The sequence below is a fragment of the Coccinella septempunctata genome, chromosome 1 (genome assembly GCF_907165205.1).
Source record: "Coccinella septempunctata chromosome 1, icCocSept1.1, whole genome shotgun sequence".
Lineage (NCBI taxonomy): Eukaryota > Metazoa > Arthropoda > Insecta > Coleoptera > Coccinellidae > Coccinella > Coccinella septempunctata.
Genome location: NC_058189.1, coordinates 46,570,287 through 46,586,452, shown reverse-complemented (window position 1 = coordinate 46,586,452; position 16,166 = coordinate 46,570,287). Strand labels below are relative to the sequence as shown.

General features: G+C 35.0%; 2 protein-coding genes across 2 annotated transcripts; both read right to left on the bottom strand.

The window, feature by feature from the left end:
* LOC123306978 (probable RNA-binding protein EIF1AD) lies at positions 1-348 on the bottom strand. The gene has a single exon (XM_044889182.1). It carries the CDS (start codon positions 346-348, stop codon positions 1-3), a length of 348 nt encoding a protein of 115 aa, XP_044745117.1.
* A 12,139-nt stretch (positions 349-12,487) lies between these two features.
* LOC123306968 (probable RNA-binding protein EIF1AD) lies at positions 12,488-12,943 on the bottom strand. Its single transcript, XM_044889169.1, has one exon. The coding sequence runs from the start codon at positions 12,941-12,943 to the stop codon at positions 12,488-12,490; it is 456 nt and encodes a 151-aa protein (XP_044745104.1).
* Positions 12,944-16,166: the final 3,223 nt, after the last annotated feature.

The window sequence follows — 16,166 nt, the reverse complement described above, 5'->3', positions numbered from 1 at the left end:
TTAGTATTCATTGGGATCATCGTCGTTGTCATCATCAGTCTCCTCTAATTCTTGTTTGTCATAGAAAGCATCAGGCCATATCTTGACTTCTTTGAAATACTTTATATGTTGGCTGATTAAAACTCTCACAATTTCACCTTTGATCTTAACACCTTCCTGAATAGGTTGTATTATGACAAAACTACCACGTTTAACCCACATGTAGTTGCGGTATTTCATTGGCATGGACACAAGAAACCTAGTTTTATCTGCGGTCTCTATTTCGTGTAGATTGTTGCCTTTACTTGCCGTTATTTTAACTATTTGCTGATTTTCGGCAGGTGGTGAGTAGTCATACACTTCCTTCATGATGTGCTTCCTTTTAGTTGCTCGTGACACAAGTCGTGACATATCTGGAAATAATTGAAATTAGAACAAATTCAGTAAAATGCAAGAATGTCATCTCAATAATCTTGATAACGTGAGTATCTTGATTCCAAAGCGAGTTTAAAAAGGAATTATATAAACAAACTTTCGTCACACATAATTAATAAGTTATATTACAGGAAACTAGAAATGTGGCGGTTTGGACGTGTAATAGTGTAATTTATATAATATATAATAATCAATAGCAACTCAAAGTATGAATAGATATGTTTTCGATAGACTACAGGTGAGATTTGAATTAAGAGGAGTTGTGGCGTAAAGGGGGAAAGACTAGGTACCAGAATGTGGGATGTGGCCGGAACACTTGAACGATAGGTATAAGTTACGGATATAACAATAGTTTCCACTTTCGTAGAACTGATAGTAGCACTTAACGAACGTCTGTTTTCAATTTCACCAGGATACGAATTGTAGCCAATGGCAAAACTTTTCGAGAAATTTTTTCACGTGGAAATTTATAGAAGAGATAATTGCACCTCGGAAAGTTAATAACATGAATGAATATTTGTTCTTCAATGAATAAAATTTTCTAAATTTTTTTTCGTTCGACGAATAAAATTTTTTTCGACTTTTCGAGGTGACGAACTGATTGAATTGAATCATAATGAAAACCCCACATAAATTATTGGTTTCTGACGTAAGATATTCCTTTTCACTCTTTCAACTGACTACTATAACGGTGTAGACCCCTCTTAAATTCTGTTCGTCCGTGCATAAACACTCTAAATTCCGAAAAAATTCAGAAAAAACCTGAAACTTTCGTGGTAAGTTGAGGTTTTCTATCAATGGTTAAAAATGTTGAAATCATTTACCTCTATGATTTTCGAGACAATAGATGGGGTATAAAGTTATTTATGAATACATCTACGGAATTTTTTTGGGGTCATATCAATAAAAAATAAAACATGCGATTTTCATAAAAGTTTTGCATCTTAAAAATTAATAAGAAATCATACTGCAGATAACAAACTGCATGAAATCACATTGCAAAACATGTTCAATAACAATTCGCGCCATATTGCCCGAGGATCACGCTGGTTTTTATAAATCCTCATCAATTATCTGAGAAATTGTAGTTCAGTCAATGACATTGCGGTATGATAGACAAATAAACAATATTGCCCCACACAATACAATGGTTTGTTTCCCTCAGTGACATCAAATTAAAATGCCCTATACTTGTTATTTCTCCAAAACATTTGTTTTCCTGAGAAATGAATATTCATAAGAGATACCTATATTTATTTTTTGAGATAATCGAGATTTCAGATATTTGTTTGCCTACCCTTTATGAATTTTTTTTATTTATGTACTAGAACTGATGAACCCCACAAAATGGAATCAGAAATGGTGAAGTTATCATCCAAAGAAGAATCAAAAATAATAATCAAAAGAACTATCATAAGACCGAAATTCCCTTGGGCAACGAAGTGGATAAACTGATAAGCTGATTTTATACTAAAATAAATACATTATGAGTTTTCGAAATGAGACAAAGTATCAGGAAAGAATAGCAGCAGGTTATGCAAGGATGTTCGTTAATACAAGTATCAACTGGATTGCAGTATCGGTCAGTAATTAAAAGAAATCAGACACAATCTATTAGAGTATGAGATATTCAAGAGATGTCTGATTTTTTTTTTTGATTAGTGACCCCATACTCCTATGAAGTTAATTCCCAGCCGAATTGACTAAATTGACTGAGAAATAAAAGAAATTGCTTTTTATGAACGATCAATATGAAAAAATGAGAATGAGAAATAGAAGAGTGGAGAAATTAGAGAATGCCAGAAATTGAGCGGTCGACATTCAAATAAATGTACCTATAAAAAAAAAGTTGGTATAAATCGTAGAAATTATAACTTACAATTGAAGCGATAAAAGAAAGAGAAACCTGTTGCGACTAGAGAAATAGAGCTAGTAGTGGCAAAAAACTCACTAAAAGCGTTGTTTACAATTATTGAGTTTGCTTTTGGTGTGCTATTTGTGTTTAATTTTATCGATTGTTTAGAAATGAAAGTGTTCAACTAACACTAATACATATTGGTTAAATCTTGTGCAGCCATAAACTGTACAAACAGATTCAAAAAGGGCGAGAATATCAAATTCCACAAGTAAGTTTCCCTAGGTATCTTTTTTATCTGGGTTATTATTCAATTAATCGATTAATCTTTATTCATAATTTCTTAATTTTGGAATAAAAGATGAGGATTCCTTTATATTATAGATTTCCAAAGGACGAGGTCCTGAGAAAAAGTTGATTGATGGCTGGCGGTAAAAGGAAAAAAAAATTCATTCCCTGGGACACCTTTAATATGCAGCAAGAGCATTTTGCTGAAGAGGACTATTTTATTAATGTTCATGGCAATAAAAATTTGAAAGTATAATAATACTTTAATTTAATAATAATTAAAACCGCACAGCTCACCTTTGAGGTCCTATGTTTATAGTGTTTATAAGAATTTTTGCCTAACAATTCTCGAAGGAATAAACCCCTAAACGTATTAAATTGACTCTTGAAACAATCTGTATTCATTCAAATTCATTAAATAAACCATTTCTGCGATCGCAATAGGATTTATATTTTTCTTCGTATGAAGTTCCTGGAATTTTCACATGAAAAGTGCGCTTTCATTCATGAATTTTTGTAGCTCTAAAAACAAAGAATCATTTAGGCAATGTATTCGCACAATACTTTCATGTTTGCTCCTAGAATTCTCATGAAAAACGCACAAATAACAGAATTTCCATACCCATTCAATGCTTTTGGAATTTGCGGGCTTTTTGCCAATACTAGCTCTATCTCTCTCTTAGTTGGGCTGGCAACACATTCTTCCATAGCTCGAATATGGGAGAGCTCATCCATGTTAGGTTAGTATATCCATGGTATCGAAACATTTGGGAAAATGCCCTCTATTGTTGACGAATTCTTGAAACTGCTAGAAACAAAGCAATATACATAACACTGTTTTCGTAGATCCTCCGCTTCTTTGCTAGCATAATCAGGAGTAAATATTACGGAGATAAAAAAACATGTTGGATGGAAGTCTACGACGGTAGCCGAGGGCTTTGTTGATCATTCTATTGCTTATAGAAAGGTCATTGCGGAAAAAATTCAACAAGTCAGCAGATTTTGGAACATCATCTCCAATATTGTACTTCCGGTTTCTACTAGTAATGATTAAGATGATAAGGAGGATTCTAATAATGTGTTGCTCATTGTTCTAGTCAATCCAGTTATACCATTAATATTAATGTTCATAAGTAATTTGTTAAATATTGATAATAAAAATTTGCAATTCCTAAAATAATTATTATAATTTTATCTGATTTCATCATAAGAAAATGTAGCTTCCACGTAAACAATCACTTTTAACAATGTTGGCTGTCATTAAATGTGTCACTTTTAATGGCAGTTCTACAAAAAACTATTTATGCGCTGATGCTGGACTCTGTACAGGGTATTTTTGAAGGTGAGGCTTTTTTTCAACAGAAGGTAGAACTGGTCAACATGGAGCGTTTCACCACAAATCACCTACACAAATTTTTCAAAATGAAAATGATCCTAATACGACCCTAGACCGTTTGTTAGCTGAATGATCGCATAGCAGTGGAAAAAACTCATTTCCTGATTCGACCATGTGGTTTAATTTAGGATATTGGCTCGTTCGATATTTACGTGATAATGAAAATGGAAACTTAGGATTGCCGAATTGTTCTCATTATTTTTCAGTAACTTACACGATTTTATGAAATGGCTCATTTTGATACCAACTGACAGAGAAGAGTAAAAAATAGAATAATATTTCAAAATCTCACCAACAAAATTCGTCTAAATTATTCACGAATTTTTTCACAATGGGCATCACAATCTTCTTGTTTGAACATTCCAACAATCGTCGTAAAAATGGGATGAAATGGGAAAACATCATAGCACTTTTCCAACATAACTAACATGAGCACTTTCAAGAAACTGCCTCGATTTTTTGAATTTTGCACGATACAACAATTATGATTCTTTCAGAAGTGACCTGATGCATCTAATCCGATGAACTTGGTACTGAACCATTCATTGTCCAGCCATATGTTTATGTTTTGTTTCGTTTTCCGGAGTCACCTTCCATTGTCCCGTTCTTGAAATTCAATGAAATTTTGTCGAACTTCAAGGGGTTCTATATCAGCCATCTTGTATATTCTATATAGACAATTTTTGGTTATACGACTTATTTTGATGAGCTCTGCCTTCTGTCAAAAGAAAGTCCCACCTTTGAAATCACCCTGTATATTTAAACTGTTTATTGCTGTAATTGTACCTATATATATTGCATGAAACTCCTCATCGCATGAGACTTGATCGAATAGTTTTCATGTATGATATTTGAATTTTCGTGACGGTATATCTCAGTTTATCGGTTGTGAATGTAAATTTGTGCCTATAGCACGAAGGGCGAAATAAAGAAAGGAACTTTTCGGCTGTAAACAGGAAATTATCTATTAATGATAAATAAAGCTTCCGTTTGGACACGTTATAATCATCTGAGTGGGATAATATATAAACTTAATGAATTCAATAGTAATTTTTCAATGGTATATAAATTGCTAAAACCTTAGATTGATTATGGACAGATTCTAAGCTCGCTATAGTCTAATATGTGTTGGTGTAAAATGTGCATCCATTTTTTGTTCAATCATTTCTGCAGATTCTTGATATACCGAATTTATTTTTACAGCAACTTCACCACTATTTCACTTGACATTTGCCCAGCTATTTAAATCTCATAAAAGCTTATTTTTATCGAAGGATTATGAATACGTCGTCAAATTTATTTGATAACAAATTCTATGGAAATAACAATCATTGTGAAAAATAAACAAGAATCCGACAAGTTAAAAGACCTGAATACAAAAATGGTAGGTAATTAAATGGCTTATAGTCTTTCAACAGTGCCGCACAACTTTCACTATATTCTAATGGCCCTTGAGATTCTGGGAATCCTATTGGATCTGCAATTGAAAGAGGAAAATTTTCTAGAAACCATTGCTCCCTAATATAAATTTCTAGAACGTTTGCCATTTTGAATGGAATTTAACTGAGATTTTTGTCATCAACATAAACATCTTTATCATCATCTTCATGTATTCCACTATACAGAGTTACTTTGCATTCAACTCAACCTTTATTTATCTAAGAATTGGAGAAGCGTTCAGCCCAATATAGATTAGCCTAGTCCGAATGGAGGAACTATAATATACAGTTATCAGATTAAGCTATAATCCATTCATTTATTTTTTAGCTACGTGAAATTGGTTGGTCAAATGAGTAAAATATCGATGCACATGCACTTAATAAAAAAGTAAAGTATATAAAGACAATATATCAAAGTGAATGTTTAGTCTGCATATACAGTCATAGTAATCAGTGCATTATATTATAGTTTCTTCGAAAAAGCATGACAGTCGTGTCGGTCAAAATGGGAATCACGAAAAAACACCTATTTTCATCACCTGAAATGAACCAAGTAGAAAATGAAATAGTACAGCAGAAAAGTTGCCCTGTTTGTTCAGTTACAATTTCGACATTAATTTGGTGATGTTGGATTCTCACCCCGAGATGAAAAGAATTTTTATTGGCCTTCCCGGACTATCGAGTCGCAATAATTTTCACAGATTTCCTCCTAATTTTTTATATCATCCACTGCCAGAATATAAATTTCATGATAAATAAAGGAAGTTTATTTATGAATATATTCATTTAGAATATTAAGATTGTACAGCGTATCCCAAATTGCTTGATTTTGGCTGTTTCTGTCTGTTACTTCCAGACTAGATAGGTAAAAACTTTGAAAGAAATCCTGTTCTCGATTTTCGTGAGAAGTCCATTACTGAAAACCGTTTCACGATATCTTCATTTGTTTCGAAGATATGACCAAATTCTGATATTTTGTCGATTTCGAAAATGTGCTGTAACTTCTTTATTTACGAAAAATCTAAAAACGGTGAAAACTTTCTACAGCCATTTCTTCATTGGATATACGATACTATATTCAACTTTTTTGTATGTCTTGTACTAAGGGTGAAAAAAAAACAACTTATTTATTTTGAATACGAATGCATTATTTTTTTGTAGTCATATCATCCAAAAAAAATTAGCTTTTCAAAAATATATATATGTCGATATATTACTTTCCTACTCAAGGCAAAATCGCCATTTTATTAAAATGTTTATATTTGATAGAATTCTATGAAACCATTGTCCTCAAAATTGTATACTCCCAATGAATCTCCATCTCTATCATACGAATTGAAACTTTCCGTTCATATAATTTCATCTGTTAGCTGAAATACCTATAACTTTTACTTTTCCTATACATTGTAAATGTCTTAAGGGTTCAATAAATATATAATTATTATTATATCGAAGTATTGAAAATAAACAGCCATAAATACGAGCCAGTTGTCCTGTTGATTGTTAATTCCTCTTGCCTTGAAACTTCCTATGATTCTTTTGACATCTATTGATGCAAGATAATTTTTGTTGAAGGAATTAACGGATAATAACATTCTTGTTAAAGGAAGTTTGAAGGCAAGAGAAACTTCACCTTTAAATAAAAATTTTCATGAATTAACAGGACAACTGGCTCGTATTTAAGGCTGTTTATTTTGAATACTTCGATATAATAATAATTATATATTTATTGATCCCTCAAGACATTTACAATGTAGATATAGGACAAGTAAAATAAAAAATTTTTTCGAGAATGCAAATCGAAAAAAAAAGCTATAGTAAATTACCATCAGTTCCAAAAATATGGTGATCTTCTTTGAAGCACACAAAGAGCAAATATTTTCGAGTCATTCATTCATTGCTGTATCCCGTTACCGGGAATAAATATACAAAAAGACAAAAAAAAAAAATTTAAAGGTGCGAACAGACTTTTCTAAGGACTAGTTACGACTGTGTACCCTCCTGTAACTGAAGAGACCCAACCGTAACCTGCAGATCCTTCCACACTCAGGGCATGGATAGTCAGCAACCAGATCTGGCCGCCGCTGAATCCTTCCCGAGTCTCCATTATAACTGTGTACCAAAGACCTCCACTGTGACCTGTCCAACGCTAGTTGTTCCCAGTTATGATTGACATTGACTGATGTTAGGGATTGATGTAGTATATCCTTAAACCGCTTATACCGGCCTCCTGTCAAAGCCTGTCCCAAGCCAGGTTGAAAAAAGGGTGAGGGGGAGGAGTAACAACCTCGTAAAAAAACCAGGGTTCATCTGGCCCGGATGATAGTACCCTGTTAGGGCCTCTGCCAGAGTTCGGCGAAGCTGCTGCCTTGTAGTTGGATGTTGGATCATCAAAGGCTAGAGGAAGAACACCTTGACAAAAAATTACCTGGTCCTCCAAGTGTGGGGGTTGGGGCGTGGGGCTAGCAACCCTTCACCCGTGAAACATTTCTTACGCTAAATATCCTAGTACAGATGGAAAGCCGGACGGATTATTTGGGAAACGACATAGCAAACGGAAAAGGAATATGAAAATTGGTACATGGACCGTTCAAGGTCTGGGTAATAAGAAAACAGAGGTATTTGTGGAATTGCAACATCAGAAAGTGGACATTGCAGTACTCTCTGAAACAAAAAAGAAAGGCCAAGGAATTGAAGAGGTTAAAGACTTTCTCCATATATATAGTGGTGTAAATAAAGAATGTCGAGCAAAAAGGGGAGTCTCCATCGTCCTAAAAAACAGTTTGAGAAAAAATATTAAGAACTGGACATTTGTTAATGAGAACATCGTTACTGTGGAACTTAAGGTTAAAGGAATAGACTTGGTTATATTAGGTGTATACGCCCCTAGTGACAGTGCTCCAGAAAAGGAGAAAACAACTTTTTTTAACCACTTAACGAACACTTTGGATGGAATAGCACAGAGGAAGGATGTATTTATGATGGGAGATCTTAACGGTAGAGTAGGACGTTGCATACAAAGCAAAATAATAGGAAGGTACGGGGAGGATCACCTGAACAATAATGGAGAACGGCTGATAGAAATATGTGAACAGTATGGGTTGAAGATATGGAATGGTTTTTTCAAACATAAGAGTATACACAAATATACGTGGACACGGGGAGAGCTCAAATCAATTATAGACTACATAGTAGGTAGACAAGACAACAGAATAAAGGTAGAGAATGTGAGAGTCTATAGGGGAGCAGAGTGCAACTCAGATCATTTTTTGTTGAAGTCGGAAATTTACCTGCCATTTGTTAACGCGAAACGAAGTGCAGATGAGGAAGAAAAATTCAGACAAATACCAGACCTTAATTACAATCTACACTCATTGAAAGACCCGTCAACAGTTTTCTTATACAAACTGAGATTAAGTGAGAAGTTATCCCATATTGAATATGCCACTATGACTTCCCAATCTCTCTATGATGAAATAGTGCAGTCCATCCATCAGGCCGCAAACGAAAGTTTGGGGAAAAAAGAAAAAACACAGAAAACAAAAAAAGGGGACCTTTGGTGGAATAGCTCTATAGCTCAAAAAGTCAAAGAAAAGAAACGGGCATATAATGTTTGGCTGCTGACACAGGACAACGAAGACAGAAAACAATATAATCGTATAAGCAGAGAAACCAAGAAGGAAATAATAAAGGCAAAGAATGACGCGTGGGAGAGGACATGTGAGGAGATCAATCAACATATAGGCGGTACAAGAACAAGAGAGTCGTGGAAACTATTAAGAAGTCTCAGATCGAATCAAAAAAACGACACTTCGGTTCATCTCATAAATCTGGAGCAGTGGAAAACTTATTACTCACAGTTAATGAGAGAAGACCGACAGCATTTCAATGTCGATTTTAATACACCAACAACGTCCAACAGAGTTCACACGGCGCACAATTTGGAAAAGATAACAACCCAGGAAATTGAAAAGGCTGTCAGAACTATGAAAAATGGTAGAGCGCCAGGCCCCGGTGCTGTTAGTGTTGAGCTCATAAAGAATGGCCCCAACACATTGCTGGAACTCCTAGCAGAACTCTATAACCGATGCCTAGACGGAGAAGAACTACCTAGCGACTTCAAGAAGGGGTATATTAGCAGCATCTACAAGAAAGGTGATAGAAAGCAATGTTCTAACTACAGAGGTATAACTGTCTTGAGTAGTATCGGTCGAATATATGGCAAAGTACTGAAATTCCGCCTTGAGAAAGACTTTGTGGATGTCGAGGAGCAAAGTGGTTTTAGGGCGGGTCGCTCATGTATCGACAACATCTTCAGTATCAGACAACTAACAGATAAACGACTTGCATTCAATTTGGAGACTCACCTTGTATTTATAGATCTATGCAAAGCGTATGATAGCATACCATTGTCGAAACTGTGGATAGCTATGGAGAGACAAGATGTAAGTCCATACCTTATTAAAGCTATAAAGGATCTTTATAGCGATAACACGAGTCAAGCAAAACAGGGAAAGTTTCTATCTGAAGAATTCCCCGTTAACAAAGGTCTCCGACAGGGATGTTGCATGGCACCGACTCTCTTCAGAATATACCTCAATGAAGCGCTGCAACTTTGGCGTAGGAAATGTGGAGGCATGGGTGTCCAGATTGATGGAAACACGCTGTTTTCGCTAAATTTTGCTGACGATCAGGTTGTTTTTGCTGGAGACAGAGAGGATGCTTCGTACATGCTCCGAAAACTGCACGAGGAATACTCCAAGTGGGGAATGGATATAAACTTTGATAAAACCGAATACATGAGTGTCGGAGGAAAATCTGAAGATCTTGTAATGGACGATGGGTCAATTGTGAGACGTTGTGAGAAGTACACATATCTAGGAACCCTTATATCGGAGAATGGGGGCAGCTCACCAGAAATTGCAAATAGAATAGCGAAGGGTAGATCAGCCATCCGACAGCTACACCCGCTTATTTGGAGTAGGAATTTATCGAGGGATGTCAAAAGGCGCATATATAAAACTGTGGTAGAGAGTATCGCCGCATATGGGTCTGAAGTGTGGGAAATTTCTGACGGAAACGCGAAGAAGTTGAGGGCGATGGAGATGGACTATTGGCGGCGAAGTTGTGGACTAACACTATTGGATAAAGTGAGGAATGAAGAAATAAGAAGTAGGGCCGAAGTGAGTACTGATATAATAGAAACAATAGAGGCTAAAAGACTGAATTGGTATGGCCACATGAGGCGGATGCAAGAGAATAGATGGCCACAGAGAATTTGGAAATGGCAGCCAGTGGCTAGAAGGAAAAGAGGGAGGCCCCGATTATCATGGAGAGTGGGGGTAGAAGATGCAATGAACAGACGAGGATTGGATGATGAAGATTGGAAAGACAGGCAGACCTGGAAGCTAGGATGCGGGAGACGCCAAATGGTGTAATAAAACTCGCATATATATATATACCGGCCTCCTGGTTTTCGGGTTCCCTCTGTGAATTCGCCATACAGAGCTATTTTGAGGAGTCTCGTGTCTTGCATCCTCAGAATGTGGCCGCTCCATCTGAGTCGGGCTCTCGTTATTTGAGTCTCAATTGTTGTACAACTCGCGCGTTGCAAGCCTTCTGCATTCGAAACTTTGTGGAACCATCTGATGTGCATTATCTGTCTTAGATGACGTTGTTGCGTTTGTTCAAGCTGTTTAATATGTCGCCTGTAGGGCGTCCAGCTTTCGCTTCCGTAAAGAAGCGTTGGGAGGATGACTGCTTTGTAAACAGCTGTCTTGGTATTCAGATTGAGGTCGTGATTTTGAAACACTCTTGAAGTATTTTGTTTTTAAAGGTATTTTTTGTTAAACTCACTGTCTTTCCCATATCAGCTCGTTCCTGAACATTGGAGGAACTCTGAGGAATTGTTAGTCAACTTCCTCATGATTCATTCAGAAAATGCAGAAATTTGCTTTGATTAAAAGAAACGAAAAATGATATTCCGAAAGAATATTCTGGGGAAGATGAATTCCAACATTTTCACATAAAACTGGCTAAGCTTGCCTGATTGACAGAAGCGCCTTATATTTTGGAGAAACCACGTTCAAAAGTCTGTGAGACTTTGCGAGGCTGCAAAGGACTATCATAGGTCTGGTGCTCTGAAATTTACTTCCATTTATATCGACAAAAAGATTTGAATATTACCAAATCTAAGCATATTTATGGAATACTAATAAGTGGTGGATTACTACTTGCGGATGTGAAAAATGGTTCGAAAATTCTTCTTACTATGCCCTTGTGGTACTAAAAAGAGCTTAAAGTTATATGAGGAAAAGTAAGTTCACCCAAGCAAATTCAAATGTCCGTTCATTGAAACTGATTCATTAAAAAAACCTATTATTATTCTATGATGTGCCACAGTCAGAAGAAAGAGAGTTCTTATATGAACAGTTTTCATTCAGTATAGATACCACTTTGGTTTTTGAAAAGATTACATTGAGAGATTGAGATACATTTCTACTCAACAAATAATCAGTTTTTCTCCACAAATTACGACCTTATTAACTAATAAGGTCGTAACAAACTTGTTGTTATGGTTTTTGAGATTCTCGTTAATTTTGTTTTATTGTATTCTGATTAGGAATTGCTTCAATCGTTTTTTATCATATATTTTTCCAAACTATTCCGATAGGTTAGTTTATTTCAGTTTTACATTTTATCTGGCCTGTTTATATTTATATTGTTATGAAGGTTTATATACATATAAAATGAATATATTCTAATTCTAAAAAAAAACATTAATCCCACATATATGATACAAAGTAGGGAACCAAATTTGTTTTGATCTGAGCTTGATTGATTCACACATTATATCAATGGCCAGTCATTGATATACTTATTCACATATCTTCAATCTGATAACCATACAGTGTTCCAAGCTGAGTAACATGTTCAGTTACAAAACATCAACTGGCAGTAAAGTTGCATTACCTATCTTAAGACGAATTATAATTACGGGATTCATATTGAAATGAAATTCATAGATTTTGAGGAAAATATTTATTAAAAAGTTCATAATTTATTTACAATTCGAATTATAAATTACCAAGTTGGTTACGATTCACTAGCACTATCATCATCGTCACTTTGATCATTGACAGTTGAATCATCTTCACTAGAATCACTTTCACTGGAGATCTCGATCATTACTTGTACTCTATTAGTATTCATTGGAATATCATCGTCATTATCCTCATCAGTCTCCTCCAATTCTCGTTTGTCATAGAAAGCAGCAGGCCATATTTTGTCTTCCTTGAAATAGTTTATATGTTGGCTGATTAAAACTCTCACAATTTCACCTTTGACTTTAACACCTTCGTGGATAGGTTGTATTATGACGAAACTACCTCTTTTAACCCACATGTAGTTGCGGTATCTCATTGGCATGGATACAAGAAACCTCGTTTTATCAGCGGTCTCTATTTCATGTAGATTGTTGCCTTTACTTGCCGTTATTTTAACTATTTGCTGATTTTCGGCAGGTGGTGAGTAGTCATACACTTCCTTCATGATGTGCTTCCTTTTAGTCGCTCGTGACACAAGTCGTGACATATCTGGAAATAATCGCAATAAATATTAGAAAAAATCTGAAGCAAATAAGAAATGTCATCTTCTTAATTTTGATAAGGTAAATGTGAATTTCAATTTTGAATCAACTAAAAACACGATTTCGGCACAAATAAAACAATTAAATTTTGGAACCCGTCCACGAAAGAGAAAATTTTGCAGGTTTGATAGCGTGATGAACATCCTGTAAAATATGCGAATGTTCTATAGGGACGCAAAATAGGGCCATGATTTTTACAGAACACATGGAAAATACACAAATTGAATTCTGACCATCCGCCCGTAAACAGTCTAACTTACGAAATTTTTATTCAGAACAATGGAAAAACATCACGAAATTTAATCAAAAATAGTTGTTATTTAAAGAAGAATCAATATGAATAATAATAATCAAAAGAAATATTATGAGCCCGAAATTATGTTGTTAAAAGAAGTGGATAAACTGATAGGTATCTTTTATACCAATATACATTGTTAGTTTTCTAACTAAGGTGAAGTATCAGGATAGAACAGCAGTAGGTTATGTAAGGATGTTCGTTATATTACAAGTATCAAGTGGTGTAGAGTATCGGATACTCCTCTCCCAATTACTCCGCAGCAAAATTGACTAATTTGACTGAAAAATAGAAGAAATTGCTTTCAAAGAATGAACAATATGGAGAAATATGCAGAGGGGGGAAATTTGAAACGACGAGTATCAAATATATGGACTAAAAAATAATTGATGAATTTTTATTGTCTGTTGAGTGAAATATGCAAGAAAATATTGTGTGGATTGAAAACATTTCGTTGGTTCGTAGTTGGCTAACTCAACCATCATCTAGTTTAATCAAGATAAAAAATAAATGTTTCATTTGATGATAAGAATGAACTGCACAACTATATGTACGATTCAAAAAATATTGAGTGGTAAAAATGTATTTGAGAAAAGATTTTATTCATGAAATATATCTAATTTTTGTCTACTCCCTGTCTTCAGGTATAAAGATGGAAGAATAAAGGTATCATGAATATTTCAGGGTACCCGTTGAGGAAAAACTACAGGAAATATTGAATAAATTCTACTTACTGCTAAATTTCGTTTGTCCAACAAATCTATTACGTTCAAGGCTTCAATGATGTCAATCTACATGAATCACTAAAATTCAGGATTCACAGAAATTACACTCAATAGAATATTCCGCACTTTGAAACTTTAAAAGCTATACTGAAGCCAAATTACTTTGCCCTGCACTTAAATAGTGAGAAATTGTGGAAGGAGAAGAATATTGTGAAAACGCATTATAAAGCAATTAGGAGTCAATACCTGGATTTCCAGAATTGCCCCTTTATGTTGAAAGTACCGTGACATTTTAAGGAAGTAGATATTTATAAGCATCCATGATAACTTTCTGTATTATGTCTTTTTTTGCTTGGAATTATATTTCAGCTTCTTATGATAACTGGAATTGCTTCTTTACCCTTAATGTTGAGAGTGATGTAACTTTTCAAGGAACTTTGATATTTATAAGTAGCTATGTTAATTTTTTTCAATGTGTGTTCTTTCGAATAATCTTGAAAGTTTAAATGACAATTGAATATAAACGACAAAATATTGATGATTTCCGTTATCTAACATTCTTTATGTAAGGTATTTACTACTGAAAATGTTATAATATCTGGGATACATACTTTCCTGAAATAGTTATTTACTATAAAGGATGTGAATGGATAGATGCGAAAAAATTCAAGGAGTAATTCCTTGTCAAGGAATAGTGTGGGAGTTTCATATATATTCTTTTTTTGAGCTGCCCATGCTTGGGTGCCGAAAAATGACACGTGAAAAGATATTTAAAATTTTTTTTAGCAAGCAGAAAACTGAAATTCAGCAGTCATTCTGTGGGAGTGGGGAGGCGATTAAAAAAAATTTTTTGGTGTTTCCCTATGATAGCAAGAGGTAGAAAAAACAACCACTAAAATTTGTTACGCAACAAACTTTTCTCCTCATTTTATGTACAGGGAGGGCAAACTTCGTTGTCTACTGAGGGGATCTCGAGAACTATGGCAGCTAGAAGAAAACGGATGGCACATTCTCGAACACTTTTTTCATGACTAATCCAAATCTGAAAACAGAATGGGCGTATCATTTTTAGATTTCGAGTTATAAACAAAAATTGAGATTTTGACGATTCCGAAAAGTTCTCATAACTTTTTTGTCTTTGAAGTTAAAGATCTGAAACTTGAACCTTCTTAGGCACTTTCATACGTAGAATCTACTGATGAAAGATTTTTCCAATAAAAAAAATCAAATTCAATAAAAGTTTGCATTTAAAAAAAATGAAAGTTCACCTAATGATTCGAAATGAAACAAATATTTTGAGCTCATCAGTGGATTTTACGTAAAAAAGTTCCTGTAGAAGGTTCAAGTTTCTGATTTGTCACTTCAAAGACAAAAAAGTTATGAGAACTTTACGAAATTTCAAACTCAAAAACGAAGTATCGTAGGAGGCTGCGGTTTTCACCATTCTTTGTTTCTTCTAGCTGCTATAATTCTCGAGATCCTCTCAGTAGACAACGAATTTTGCCCATCCTGTACTTATGGTTTTATGCATAAGGAATCTCCGGGGTTAAATGTTTTTTGAACAGTTACTCTACACCCTGTTTTCGAAATGCCGAAATATGCGATTCTATTATTCCGTCGAATCCTTCTCATTAAGTACTCTAAAGGTACGTACATACCGAAGAAGCATGGAGCGGTGGAGGTCGCGGTCGCGATCGTTACATCGATGTCAAAACTAACCTTCATATTCTAATGAGACCGAACATACCAAGAATGTTTCACCCTTTCACCCTCACCGCTTATCATCGCGGTTTAAAGCGATGTCGATCGCAGAACAAAATAGTTTGATTTTATATGGCGATCGAGCTGTTGCCGTGAGGTACCTTGCTCGCTTATTGGAGCTCTTCAAATCACGTGACATTCACCAGGGTAACGTATTTATTTTTCAGTTCGTTTGCGAGCTATGACTGGAAGGAAAGCATCTTCGATATGTATTGCCAGACGTCGATGTGAACCACGACCGCGATCTCGAACTCCACCATCCACCATCCATGCATCTTCGGTATGTTCGTTCCCTAACGATTTCAGAAGGCATCTTGAACCATTTATTTTCCCTCATCGCTGATT

Coding starts and splice junctions, on each gene's coding strand:
- LOC123306978 (XM_044889182.1), bottom strand. CDS start 348: ATGAAGGAAGTGTATGACTACTCACCACCTGCCGAAAATCAGCAAATA.
- LOC123306968 (XM_044889169.1), bottom strand. CDS start 12,943: ATGAAGGAAGTGTATGACTACTCACCACCTGCCGAAAATCAGCAAATA.